A 15,280-nucleotide genomic window follows, 5' to 3' on the forward strand; every position below is an offset into this window, starting at 1 on the left:
TGAATGTCAACTAATACAAAATGTCTACAGTGCAATTTGGTTGTAACAATTCAAAGACTTAAAAATACATAAATATTTTGATCCACCAATTGAAATTCCAGGAACTTACCCCAAGAAGACAAAGATATGGACTAAAATAAATTATTAAAAAGGGTATTTCCACCTTGTTTTCTGTAACTCTGCATTAAAAAATAATTTAAATATTCACTACTAGTAAGTTATTTTTAAAAACCTTGCAACCAAAAGAGTTGTACTGTATTGTACACTCTAAAAATTATAATGCAAGGCTTTATTATGTTAATATATTGGTAAAATAATTTAAAGAGATCAAACAATATGGTCCTTTTACATTAAAAATTAGATAAACACATATAAGTACATCAAGATGTATACTTATAATTTGTGCCTTAGCAGCACTAAATGTGGCAGGCTATCAAATATTTGTTTAGTTCTGATAAAGATCTTAATATTTCAATACTAAAGGGCAAAATTCTCTCTAAAATTGAATACGTTATTTTAATTGCAAAAAGAAAAACATGCTTTCTAAAATATACTAAATTGAAAAAAACAGGATAAAGTAAACTTTTCAAATGTTTTACAATGTAGACATTTAAAGCCTTAAATTATTGGAATCTAATTATAAGTAACCAATCTGCTCAATTGAAGATTTGGTACTTCTAGCAACAAAGATAATGATAAAAATGTTGACAGTTTAGATTTGAAAAGCAAGCAAAACTACAAAGTCCTACCAATAATGTTAGGAATCTGACTTGAAAGTCTCATAAATCAAAGCTCTTCTAAATCATACCAAAATATTGATAATTAGGCAGTAAACATTTATGAAACACCTACTACACACTGGGAACTCTGCTAACAGTTTTCATTTTAAGTCCTGTACTCCCTGTAATTCTATGCTGCAGATATCATTATTCTATTTTACATGAAGAAATTAAAGTTTAGAAAGATGAATCAGTTTGTACAGGGTTATAGAACCAATCACTAAAAAAGCTACTAATGGAACAAATGATAACCTAATTCACAGACAGGATGTTCATAATTATACTACCATCACATTAACTCTCAGACCACTGGTACCTGATGAGATAAACAAAATCATAAAACCTAAAACACCAGAGATCATGCTGCCACTTAATAGAACATTTTCAATCAGGCCTTTTAAATCTATATGTAAAAGTTTTTTTAGAAAAATATATACAAATCTCTTATGGCAGAAGAGGAGCAATGGTGAGCTCACCTAAGTAAACGCACTAAAATTCTGGTAGTTTATGAACTATATTTATATATTTTACAAATCAACTATTAAAAAACACATACAAAGTTTAAATATCCATGACTTTAAAAGGTGCACCACTAAATAATGACCACAGTTAGTCTTTTTAACTGCTTCTGTGCACACAACCAATGTTGCTATAACCAAAATGGATATACTTTGGGGGGACTCAACCTTCCAACTCAAATCATTTGAAACTTTAATACTCCTCTAATAACCTATATATTAATCAACTATTATAGAATAACTAGAAAAAAATTTACCAGGTCTTCAATATTGCCATAGATATTCTTCTTCATGCCTGATGCCCGAGTTGATACCCATCCTCCCAAAGTGCTGAATTCCAGGGAATCTGGCTCATGACCTGTACAATAACCACTTTCTTTAAGCTAAAAAACAAAAATATAATATTTTACTACTGAAATAGTTCCATTTTACACAGCACTCAGCGCATTAACTCTTCTCACTTTAAAATTTCTTTATCACTGGTATGTGAACACATTAAAACCTACATGGAAAAAAAAATTCTTTCATGATACTTGTCTAAAAATGTCTTAAGCTTTTCCTGGTGGAAAACTTACAAAGCTGAAAAATGTATTTTCCACAGGTTCATTAGCCAATCTTACTCTCTCCATCCTTTCATTTTAAAGCTATCCAACTCTACCATTTTTCTCCTACAATGAGAAAATTTAAATACTTACAGCAATCAGATTATGCTTAAATAACTGCTAACTTCACCTAAACACTTTTAATAAATAAAACATTTAATCTCCTGTTCTCCCTACCCTAATATAATATGCAGCAGACCTGCAGAAAATCCAAACAAATTGCCTGTACTTAATTCTCTCAAGGAGTCATGTGTTTTAATGTACAGCCATCTGGCTAGGTTTCCTGCATGTAATACCATCATTTATTTGTGATGCAGATCATGCATTCCTGTACATTAAATAGTCACTTGTTTCTCATTTTTCTATATTAGCTTGGCTTTGCCATCTGCACCGCACCTGAGGTTGAATAGATGCCCTTAACTGCAACAACACCAAAGCCATTCTACAGAAATCATTTAAAGACTCAGCCATCTCATGTCAAATGGTACAGATACTACCATCTGCATACCCACTATCTATTGCACTCAAGCCCATCAATCTGTGTTCACATTTTTGATAGTCATCCAGTTAAGCTATGTTGAATTGTAGAGTATGTCATCCATGTTTATACTTTTCTAATTTCATTACTAAGAAAACAAGATTATAAAAGATATCACTGTTTATGTAATAGATACTTCTTAATACATATTCAATGTATTTACTTAATTTTAAGAAAATTATAAGCCACCCCAAAATAAGTAGCTTAAAATGTTAAAATATAGATTATCACACTATCATTTTACATTTCTCCCCTAACATCCCCAAAATCTACATTCATATTGATTATTCTCTAAACAGTGCTGTTACTCAATTTTCCATAAATTGGGAGTAGAAAAAGAAAATATATTCATGGAGCACTTTACATAACCTGTACTGAACAAGGGTTTTTCACATACTTTAATGATTAATGATAAAATTTCCACATTATCTATACAGAAACAAATCGTTAAATACACATAAACTGGATTTCTAACAGTAAACACACTATTACTATATCTCTCTATCTGGCAGTTTACTTCATTATCTTCTCCAATTATAAGTAGCTATTATGAGTCAGAAATTATATAAAACAATGAAAACTTCAAAAAACAAACAACAACAACAAAAACCCTACAGGATAGCTCCTACAGGAAATGAGCTCCACATGATATAACAGTATAAGTCTGCTTCTTTGTTAAAATCTGACAATTTCCTGTTAGGTAAGTGAGGAAACTGTAATGGTTAACAACCTGAGTTGTCACTTACTCTTGCTAGAAAATCTGCATACTATAGTAGTATATATACTATATATATATAATAATGATTGCTGAATAAACAGTATCTATAACCATGTAAGTTCAGCCTCTTAAAGGCATGTTTTTATTAATGCCCTTAGTTACTAAGAAATATCTGCTAAAGAAAGGTTTACATATTTATTCTTACACTTAACCAAATATCCTTTTTTTATAAAATAACTTTTCTACTCATTTGCATGTCATAAACCTCAATGGGTATAAGAAACAGTTTATTTTTGTATCCTCATTCAGTATTGAAAGAACAAGTATTTACTGACTACTGTATGGTAAAGCTTCAGATAAGTCACTAAAAAAAAGCAAAGTTTAAATTATACAGCTTGTATTATTGACAGAAAGAAGGAACCTGAAATCAGTAAGAAAGCATAATTAATTTAACACAGAACAAATAGAAAAGTGCAATGGAAAAAGTAAAAAGCAGCACAGAGACATCCACCCCCATTCAAATTGAAGTAAAAAGAACTAATTTACCCTCCTACTGGACTAATTTAAAAAAAATTTTTTTAAATGTCTTCAAAGACATTTAAAGAGATAACAAAGGCAAAGAGATAACAAAGGCAAATGATTCCTGTGAGAAAGCAGAGGTGAGCACTATAATTGTTCCTAGATTACTGCTCCAAACTATCTAACAGGGAAAAAGAATCCAAGCAGAACTTGTAAAACACTGCTTTGGGGAGACTGATTTGAGATTTGTGGGAAACCAAGGCATGTAGAGTTCACAAGATAAAGTCCTCGAGAGAGAGCAGCACAAAGAAAATCATGAAAATCAGCACTGCCCTTGGACCTGTCCCCTTGGAAGTCAGCAAACTACTGAAAACCAAATGTGAATATGGAAACTACCCAGGCAAGGGAGGGTGAATAATCCAAAAGAAACAGAGGACAGTGTCAGCATTCACAGAGGGTCAGAACAATGCCTAACTGGAAAAAAACAGGAAAAGCATTCCTCAGTAGCGGGAATTGATTAGCATTAGCCTCAGCCTCAGCCTGAATACTGCTCTGAACTCACCCACCTGAAAGATCATAAAAGCAAGAACTAACAGATCAAATGATTTCCAAGTAACTACCTCAGAAACAAAGTCAAAAAGCATTTTTAAAATTAAAAAATACCCAAGACACAATAAATTTCACAGTGAATTTACACCTAATAAAAAATTACTAAGTACACAAAAAGACAGGAAAACACAACCCACAATGAGAAAAAAATAATTATGAGGTGAATAATCAAAACCAACCCAGAACTAACACAGATGTTAGAATTAGGTAACAAGGATAGCAAGTTATTAGCATACTCTACTGTTCAAAGAGTTCAGTAGAGACACAGAAGATACAAAACACCCAAATTAAATATTTAGAGATTAAAAAATATAATGCCTGAGATTAAAAAATATACTTGAAAAAAATATATATGTATTTAAGGGGACTGAGAGCAGAATATATACTGCAAAATACTGCATCAGTAAGTATAAGACATGGTAATAACAACTAAAAGAAGAAATGAAAAGAACAGCAGTGAACTGTTAAGAGTCCAAACAGCCTCGGGAATTCTATGAGTAAAAAGTCTCTGATGGTCAGATGGGATGAGCAGACAGTTCCCCTTATGAAATAGAATTATTATCCCTACTTTATAGATGAAGAAACTGAGACACGAGGAAATGGGAGTGGGGGGCCAGGAGTATGTCATACATCCCATATATCAACAAATAAAATAAAGTAGCCAAATATTTAATAAACTAAAATGATTAAAAATAAAAAATTCAATTAACTGACATGTTATCACCTTCCTTAACTTTTACATTTAACAAAATCAATAAAATTTACAAAAAAGATTACAATTTGTACTATGGTTACTATTATTTGTGTTATTTTAAAACTTCTAGAAGAAGAAAAAATGCTGTCTTATGTCTAGTCATGTCAGCTGAAGTAGAAACTGAAGGACACGGAAATTTAATGAGGAAGAACTTGAACTGGGAGCAAAACAGATATTTTACCATAATATACTAGAGGCAAAAAAGTTCTACATTGGCATTTAGGGAAATGAACTACTAAAATATCCCAGTTTAGGGAAATGTCATTTAAATTTCAAGGATATATGTTCCTTGAGTTTTAATTCTAACTTAAAAAGAAAACTTGGAAAGGTTACTTATCAAATGTAATGAAGACATAAAATTGAAGACATGAAAGGCCACCTTTTGTATATACTGATAATGCCTCAATAAACACAATGAAAGAGTAACAAAAGACTGTTTATACATTTTTTCATTAAATAGTATTATTCTGTCCAATGAAATTCACTACACACTATTACAATTAAAAATCTAATTCATTACCTTGATTTATATAAAACCTTGACTTACTATAGATCTTTAACACTCCCTCAACAAATATGTTCAATTTTACTCCAGTTTTTTGTGTCTTAATACATTAATTCCAAAGAGTTAAATAATTTTTTCAATGCTTTCATCCAAAATTGGCCACAAGCATACCAACTTCATTCATCTCTTTCCAAGGAAAAGAAGAATAGAGGGGGCATCACAAAGAAATAAGATCAACAAGCAGTCACATCTCTATATATATCCTGTTAAAAGGTTAAGAGGGAAAAGTCTTTGTAAGTATATCACCCCAACAAACTGAAATTAATTTTGTTTACAAAAATTGAGTAACAATAATCTTGCACATGTTTGAGAAAGTTGAAGAAATCAATACATCTTATTAATTACCTGCCTAGAATCTATCAAGTGAACCTAACATTTACCAGAAACTCATTAGATTCCCAAAAATGTATTCTAAGGACTTCATGAGTTTCATGAGAGAAGCAGTTTTCAAAGAAATTATACACTGAAAAGTACAGTGACTAAAACAAATACCATCTACCCAGCTGATCTCATTTATTAAGTATTCCCATATGTTCCATCTTGATCCATTTTTAATACTTATTTCAGGTTACCATCAGCTCCAAACTGAATCACTGCCAACAATCTCTTGACCTACTCTTCCATATCCCACCCATGCGCCACAGAGTAGTCAGAACTATCTAAGTATAAAGGTAAAATAAAGTTCAAACTTTTAAAGAGGGGCTCTCTAAGCTCTGACCTCTCCAATTATTTCTGGTTTCATCCTTCACCACTACCATAGCTATACCTACACAATATACAAACACCAAGAGTATGTTTTCTCCCATATACATCCACTAGATCTCAACCATACTCGGTTATCTGCAGGTCTCAAAAAGCAAAGGCTGTCCTCTACAGCTTTTGTATACCCTGCTTTCTCTCAACAGACTGTTTTCACCCGTCTCCTGTTTGCTAATCCCATTCATCCTACAGTCTCATTTTACTGTATTCTAAGTTTCATTAACATGTCTGTGATTCCATGTTTGTCCAGTTCCTTCCCTCTTACCCTCATCTGAAGAAGCTAACATCCTACATTTAGGCTTCGCCTAGCAATTCTCATTCTGAATCATATCTAAGATAAATGTAACTAACATAACTATATTCTGTTACAACTATCCATGAGTATCTTATTATTGATCTAATTCACTGGATCTAATTCACTGCCTGACTACAATAGGAACTAAATACTCATTCATTGAATATATTGTGAAAACCATTCATTCTGAGAGAGGATGCAAAGCAGTTTTTTAAAATAAGTAAATAAATAAAATACCTGTCTTTCCAAGTCTTGTCCTGTTATGCCAGCCTCCACATGAGCTGTCAGATTGTTTTCATCAACCCAAAGGATTCTATTCTGTTGCAAAAGAAGAAAGAAGTCTCAAATCCACAAACCAATGACATTTTCTCAGACAATACAGCTTTCCAATTCAAAGCAACAAGTAATAAACTAGTAACTTAGCAAGTAGGGTTACCCACACTAGAAATCTCCCTTTATACATGACTATACAACAAAGTAACATACGCAGTATATTGTGCAGGGGTTGGTTTAAAACATATTCTCTTGTTACTCAGGCACTAATTTGAATTAAGTTCTAATTCTTACCTTAGGCAAATTTATTTGTCAGCTTAGTATTTCCTTATTTGTAAAGTGTAGCTAGTATATCTGCTCACAGAGTTGCTGTAAGATTAAGTGAAATGCTATACATAAAAGTTTAGCATACATAGTTCCTGATATTCTGCAAATACTATCTACAGTACTGAGATAGTCAGCAATCAAATTTAATTTAGAATTGTCAGAAGATGGTACCATGAGATAAGAAAAAGATATCTGCAAACACATTTGAATATAGTAAATGGCATCCCTGCTTTATTTTCAATCTAAAATTAGACTAGATACTCCAAAAACAAAATAAATCCCTGCCTTCTATTGAAAAAAAGGAACTTAGTGATCACCTGGTTCAATCTGCACACATATAGCTACCAAAATAAATGCTTTCAGCATTCTTATTTTCATATATATGAATCTTCATGAGTTATATTCTACTGTTAAGAAAAAGTTTCCCCTTCTACTTGGCTGAGCAACCAAATAACAAAGAAACTTCTTTAAGAGCCTGTTTTTTGGAATTTGATATGTTCAGTTTCATAGCAATAACTAATATAGATAAGTGTAGTTAATAGTAAAAAGGAAAGAATATAACAAAGGATATCAAAGCAGTAGTTTCTGCGGCCTGAGCACATACAAGTTAACTACAATGCTTAATTCGGCTGAGAAAAACTAAATATATGTGACTGTTCTTCTTGTCTATTATTATAGTTATGTTCACAATAAGACAACAGTAATTTCAATATAACTATGGCAAAATCAATTTTCAGTATCATGATAACTAAGAAAAAGTACTAACTGGTAACATAAAAGAACTTACTAATCATTACTAACTTATAATGATGCATATGTATCTTCTCCCTATTGCCTGGCTCTTGAGGCAATTACATACTCATGCTAATTTTATATCTTCTACCTAGTTGGAGTCCAAATATATTTCTGATAGAACTAAAGAACTGCAGGAGACAGACGTACAAATCACTTTTAGGGGCATGAAGAAAGACAACAAAAGAAAATGTAGAAGCTACCCTATTATCTCCAATATATTATACAAAAGTTAACAAAAGTTAACAATAAAACAAAAAACTTTATGGTTAACTGACATTAGTATTAACACATACATTTAGGTAGCAAGCAGACAAAAAAACTAATTCTTGTCATTCATATTTCTACATATTATATCAGAAGTACACTGCGCAAAGTCTGCAAAGAGTTTAATGACATCAATGCAAATCACAATTATAAATTCTAGCCATCCAATGTAAATTATAAGTTTAGTGTTAAAGGCAATAAAATATATGTGGTGCTTTTTGTTTTTGTTTTTTTTTGTTGTTGTTGTTGTTGTTTTTTAAATTTTTTTTTTAAAGATTTATTTATTTGTGCATACAGAACTAGGGTACAGGCCAGAGGCTCAGGGGTGGCGAGAGGTTTCACCAGAGACAGAGTGGAGAGCAGAACAGGCAGATCAATGGAGTACACTGCTGAGGGGAGCAGCGGGCGGGTCAGGAGAGGTCTGCCACGCCATGTGGTCATCTCCAGGGCAGGCGGGAATCGAACTCATGCTGAAGTGGCTTTAGCTTCTCAGTGCTGTGCTTTAACCCGCTGCGCCACCAGGGAGGGCCTGTTTTTGTTTTTTTTTTTTTTAAAGATTTATTTATTTATTCATACAGAACTGGGGTACAGGCCAGAGATGTGGAGGGTGAGAGGATTCACCAGAGACAGAGTGGGGAGCAGAACAGGCAGATCGACGAAGTACACTGCTGAGGGGAGCAGCGGGCAGGTCAGGAGAGGTCTGCCATGCCATGTGGTCACCTCCGGGGCAGGCGGGGATCGAACTCATGCGGAAGTGGCCTTAGCTTCTCAGTGCTGTGCTTTAACCCGCTGCGCCACCAGGGAGGGCCTGTTTTTTTAATTTATAAAATGAATGGCTAGAAATATGGCATTTAAAATTCTGCCATAGCATTTTAGATTTCTATCCAATGTAAGACTTTTACTTCCATTACTTAATTTTTACAATAACCTTATACAGTATTACTGTCTCTATTTTACGCATTCAGTAACATTTAGAGATAAATTTCTACATAGTAATAAGCAGAAATTCATAGAGATTCCAGAATAGGGTACCTCTTCAGCTATTAAAAAGAAAATTCAATTTCTTAAACTTTAGAATAAGGACAGAAGTTGACAGGAAACTACAACAGAATAATTAGGTCATCACCACTTAAATCTGCTGGACAAAAATAGACAAGCAGCTATTACATGCATCCGATCTGATTTGACAAAAATTACATCATATAGAGCAAGACAGTCTTCTTCTAAAACACTATAACTACATCTAAATTTAAACCAGATTTTATATCTAACTTGTAATTTAGAGGACATATTCAGCCTAGAGTTAAGTGACACCAGAAAAGAAGCAAAAGGCAAATCCAAAATCAACATATTTTATACCAAAAATAACCTAGTTTCTCCAAATTCATAACATTCCAAAAACAGTATTACTGAAAATGAAGATGAGCCCTGTCTCACTCCCAATTTGGACAAATAACTATTAAAAAAAAAAATTTCTATTACTAGGCAGCAACCCAAATAATGTAAAAACACTAATTCAAAGGGATATATGCACTCCTATGTTCACTGCAGCATTATTCATAATAGCCAAGTAATGAAAATAACCTAAGTGCCCAAAGAGAAAAAGTGAATTAGGAAGATGTGGTATATATTCACAGTGGAATACCACTTGGGTATAATAAACAAGGACAAACTTGCCATCTGCAACAGCATATATGGAACTGAAAGGATTAAGCTAAGCAAAGGAGATCAAAGGGAAAAAAACAAATACAGGACAGTGCTGTTTATATGTAGAATATAGAGAACCAAAACTAAGGACTGGGCAAAGCCAAACCAGTAACAAGCTCGACAAATCTGAACTGCAGAATTAAGACTATCAGAATGGAGGAAGACAACTGGCAAGGGGCACGGCAGCACACTGCACGTAGGTGGAATACTACTGGTATCTTAGTGGGGATGCTGTGTTGACAGATACCTGAAGGAGATGACCCTACTCCTCTAAATCACATAGAGTATTTTAAACCAATGTTACCTCAAAAAAAAAGCAAAAATATGTAAAAATAACAATAAACTTTGAGTCAGATGGAAACTCTGAATATAGATTGGATATTGAATGATGTAAGAAATTACTTTAAATTTTCCCAGCACGGATAATATGAGAAACTGTCCTATTTTAAAAAGATATATAGAAACTTTAGGTATATATAGCATAATAGGATTTGCCTTTAAATATAGTAGGGGAAAAAAAGAAAGATAAAGTCAATGTGACAAAATGTTAGCAATTATTTTACTGAAAGAATAGGCTTAAAATTGGAGCTCTAAAGATAAAATACAAAATAAATCAAATCAAAGTAAATAAATATAAGTAGAGAACAACTGTGGTGGTTGAAAACATTTCAAATTCAACAGCCATCAACAAATTTTTAAAATGTCAGTGAAGGAATGTCTAATCAGGAATACTGCCGACTATATAAAGCTAAATTCAAATCCAAATTAAATGTTTAACATGGCACGATATCCTACTTTTGTACCACAATCAGCCAAAATATTAAACATCAATCCTATATTTTTCACAAACAAAAATGCAACATTTATGTTTAAAAGAGGGAGGGGGGAATGGGGAAGGATAAGTAAATTTTGATGATTCAATAAATCTAAAGTAGTATTGTTTTTTTTTTTAAGATTTATTTATTTATGCATACAGGATTGAGGTACAGGTCAGAGGAGCAGGGATTGTGAGAGGATTCACCAGAGACAGAGTGCAGAGCAGAAGAGGCCAACTGACAAGTACAAAGCAGTGGGTAGGTCAGGAAGGGTCTGCCTCACTATATGGATCACCTCCCTGGCCAGAATCCAACTTATGCTGAAGGGGCTTTAGCTTCATAATACTGTGCTTTACCCCGCTGCACCACCAAGGAGGGCCCTGTTTTGCTTTTCAGTAATACAAATCAGATCATCTACTATATACCAACATTCCAATCCACACTTCTTAAAGTATCTATGTAGAATTCACCAAGATCTGTACCTTAGAGTAAGAATGAGTTTAGCTTTTGTAGCTATAAAGACAAAGATAAAATACAAAATAAATCAAAAAACTGTAAAACAAAATGGACAATATACCCCTTTTTAATGACAACTAAGACTGAGACATAGACAATTTTTAAAAATTGAATACTACTGTTAAGTACATCTTAAATGATCAAATATCCAAATACCATTTGTGAAGTGTCCAAAGAAATAATTGTTCTTGTTTCATCTGCAGGACACATTAGGCCATATGAAACACTTGTTCCTCCTGCCAAAACAGAAAACAACATTATACTTAAATATTTTACTTTTAGCAACAATTCTAGGATAGATTCCTAATACAAAGTATAAGAAACCTACTAGCAAAGTAGTAAATTCCTATTTCTACTTTACAAAATGTTATTTGTAACTACTGGCACACTAATAATAAACTCATTTTTATTTTTTTGCTGCATGCCAAAATGAAGAAATATTATGGAGCTGAAAGCAAAGGGATATCCCCTGGGCACACTCAAGTGAAGCCCCTAGCAGTTTGTAGAACTCCAAAAACATGACTGAAATGTTCGAAGTTAATGATTACTGTAAAAAGATAACTTAAAAGAGAACACACTTGCTTCAATAATTAAAAAAAAACCCATTCAGCCAATAAACCAGAGACAGCATTATTTCTTTTCTAACATAAATGAGATGCATTTATCATGTAAAATAATTGTATATTCCCATTCAAAAGTTTTAATCCACTAGAATATAAGCAAGTTAAAACTTCTCAGATTAAATAATATGTATAAATGAATTTACGTTTTTTGGTGATAAAGTGATTTTAATTTAAAATAAGTAATAGGTACAGGTTATGTAAACAATGTACTCCTTTTTTTGTTAACATCAGTTGTCCAAGGGGAAATGCTTTCTTGATACCATTACAGAATAACATGGTATTCTCATATTCTTAGCCAGATCTATATTACCATGTATTATTAAACTCTTAATGACTTCCATGTGTTTGGGACAGAAAACATGTGGAAGCCACCTTGACTCAAAGTAAGAATTATAGAAGACATTGATCTGTAAGTTTTAGCTTAATTTTATAATAAGAGACACCAAGAACTGTCAGTTAAAGAACATGCCTGTGATGGGTAACCATCATTTGTTTGACATGTTCATGTGAAATAAGAAAAGTATTTAGTAAAGTGTGTTAGTGACTTTTGCATGACTTCAATAGTAAGTATCAACAGAAGAAGAAATCTGGAGCTCCCAATTGTGTTCCATCCCATCACTGCCAATTCAGTCAGTGAAGGTAAGTTCCTTTGGCTTGTATAAGTTGATAAAACACTGTGGTTGATGAAAGATCAAATTTATCTTAAAATACAAAATAATGTTAGCTTGTGTTATTAAGAGACATTACTGATTTGAGATTGCCCTCTGGTTTATCTTTTACAGTGCATACCATTTCTTTTCAAAGGTTTATAATATTGGGCATATCTAGCCTTTGAAAAATAATATTCCCCCATAAAAACAAAGGTTGAAAAATAATTACTAATAAATGATAAGTGATATTACTTATTTTTTTATTGAGGCTTTATACCAGTTTTAATGAAAGTCCGTAAAGGAAAGAAGTCAGTGAACTAAAGATGCATCATGTCACAGATAGGTAGATCTACTCTGAAAAGAAATAAACAACAATTTTTCAGAGTAACCATACAATCATTAAAAAATTTTCATGTTTCCATTAAGATGGCACCAATATTTAAAACACAAGTATTTTAAACAAAACAAATCTACATCATATTAAAATTCAAAAATCACAACACCTACCACCAATTGGTATGATACAAAGATTATATCTGCATGCTAGATTCACAATCTTAACTACATCATCGTGACATGCTGTTGAAACAAGGGAAAATAAGTTAATTAAGTAGACATGAATAAAAACCCTATAAAATAAGATTTTATAAACAATTCAGTGTTGAAATGTCTCCAATTTAAACATTCATTAACACATTAAAGCAAATGATGTTTCACTTAGAAATAATTTCATACTTACTACCATAATAATTACAAAAATAATTTCCTTCACCCAATATCCACAAATATTAACATCTTATGTAACTCTAGCTCAATTATCCAAACCAAGCAATTAATACTAAAATAACTCTATAATCTATAGACCTTATTCAAATTTTACCAATTATTTTTCCAATGTCTTCTTTTCTGGACCAGGATCAGATACTGCATTTAGTTAACATGTCTCTTTCAGCCTGTATTTGATTTTTACTATCTTGACACCTTCAAGAACACGAGTCATTTATTTTATATAATGTCCCTCAATTTGCGTTTTACAATGCTTAATGTTTGATGATGCCCAGATTACACATTTTTAGCAGAATTCCACAGACATGATATTGTGCCTTTCTCAATGCATTACATCTGGAGCACATGATGTGACAAGTCTCATTTTTGGTAAATAAGCTTTTCTTATTTGATTACATAATATCTGCTAACTTTTCCACAATGAGAATATTATAATCAATAAGTATTTTGTGAGGTGATACTTAAACAATGTAAGTGTCAAATTTTCACCATATTTCTTTCACTACTAATTTTTGCATCCACTGATAATTTTTACTGTTTTTCAAACAAAATTTAAAATATTATACATAATATACTGCACAAAAATTCCCTTCTACTATACAGAACTGAAGGAAAATCTATCAGTGTAACAACTTTCTACATCCAGTTAGACTTTATCAACTAAGACCTGCTCAGACTCAATGTGACTATTAATAAGTCATTAAAGAGGGGAATAATATAGTAAAAAGCTTTTAAGAAAAATTTCCTAGAAGAATATCTGATGGCTTATAGAAAAAAGAGACTAGAGGCAAAGAAACTTTATAAAAATTGAGTATTACTTGCTAAGAGCCTAAAAATAAAGATGCAAAGGATATAAATAAGAGAAAAAATCATTCTATAAATGTTGTAATTAACATTTCTCAGGTTTGCTAATAAATAGAAATGTTACTTATATCATTCTAATTTTTAATTAAAATCCATTTCTAAACTTTCATATGAAGTTTTTAGCTACCTGACTGGGGATGAACTCATACTGGCGACAGTTAAGCCCATGTGCCATTAGGGAGCCTTAGCTTCCTATTTTTCTTTACAGCACTCATTCCCACTCAATATATTGTGCATTTATCTACTGTCTTGTCCTTGTCCTTCCCCTCATTAGATTGTATGGCATCTGAGAAGGGGATTTTTATTGGTTTACTGCTTATCCTCAAAGTCTAGAAAAGTAACTAGCATATATTTTCATAGGCCTAAAGTTGTATTACTTACCACTGAAAATTCATAATTACTAAATGTAATAAGTGAGGTAATTTTTTAAGTGTTACTTCTTAAGACTTTATTTTTATATACATACTTACTACAAGCAACATACACTGTATAAGTGACTAAACTGCTTGTCCAAACTAAATGAAAGAGAGATATTCATGCTATGTCACAATGGCTGAAAATTCTGCTTTAAAAGGAATACCAATTTGCAGAGATATATTCATCCTCATGTTCACTGCAGCATTATTTACAATAACCAACAGCTGGAAACAATGAAAATGCTCATGAATAAATAAATGGATAAAGATGATGTGGTATATACTATTCTGCTATTAAAAAAGATGAAATTCCACCACTTGTGACAACATGGATGTACAGGGTGGTATTATGCTAAGTGAAATAAGTCAGATAGAGAAAGACAACCACCACATGATTTCACTCACATGTGGAAATGAAATACATAGGAAATAAATAAATGACCCATATAAAATAAAAATAAACTTTGAGACTATAAGGTTGAATTAGTGGTTACCAGAAGGGAAGAAGGATGGAGAGTGGTTCAATCCAGTAAAATGGATCAGTTGTCCAGTGAAGGATAGAACTGGACTTTTTTTTTTAAAAGAATT

General features: G+C 32.2%; 1 protein-coding gene across 1 annotated transcript in view; it reads right to left on the reverse strand.

Moving 5' to 3' along the window:
* The window catches only part of AGPS (alkylglycerone phosphate synthase), a 92,296-nt gene that overhangs the window by 53,217 nt on the left and 23,799 nt on the right, over positions 1–15,280 (reverse strand). Inside the window, exons 6-9 of the mRNA XM_004674493.1 lie at positions 13,134–13,205; positions 11,510–11,589; positions 6,894–6,974; positions 1,555–1,680 (exon numbers count right to left, since the gene is read on the reverse strand). Of these exons, the coding sequence (XP_004674550.1) occupies positions 1,555–1,680; positions 6,894–6,974; positions 11,510–11,589; positions 13,134–13,205 (359 nt within the window). The remainder of the gene's footprint in view (positions 1–1,554; positions 1,681–6,893; positions 6,975–11,509; positions 11,590–13,133; positions 13,206–15,280) is intronic.

The sequence above is a fragment of the Condylura cristata genome, unplaced genomic scaffold, assembly GCF_000260355.1.
Source record: "Condylura cristata isolate star-nosed mole 26May11 unplaced genomic scaffold, ConCri1.0 scaffold00002, whole genome shotgun sequence".
Taxonomy (NCBI): domain Eukaryota; kingdom Metazoa; phylum Chordata; class Mammalia; order Eulipotyphla; family Talpidae; genus Condylura; species Condylura cristata.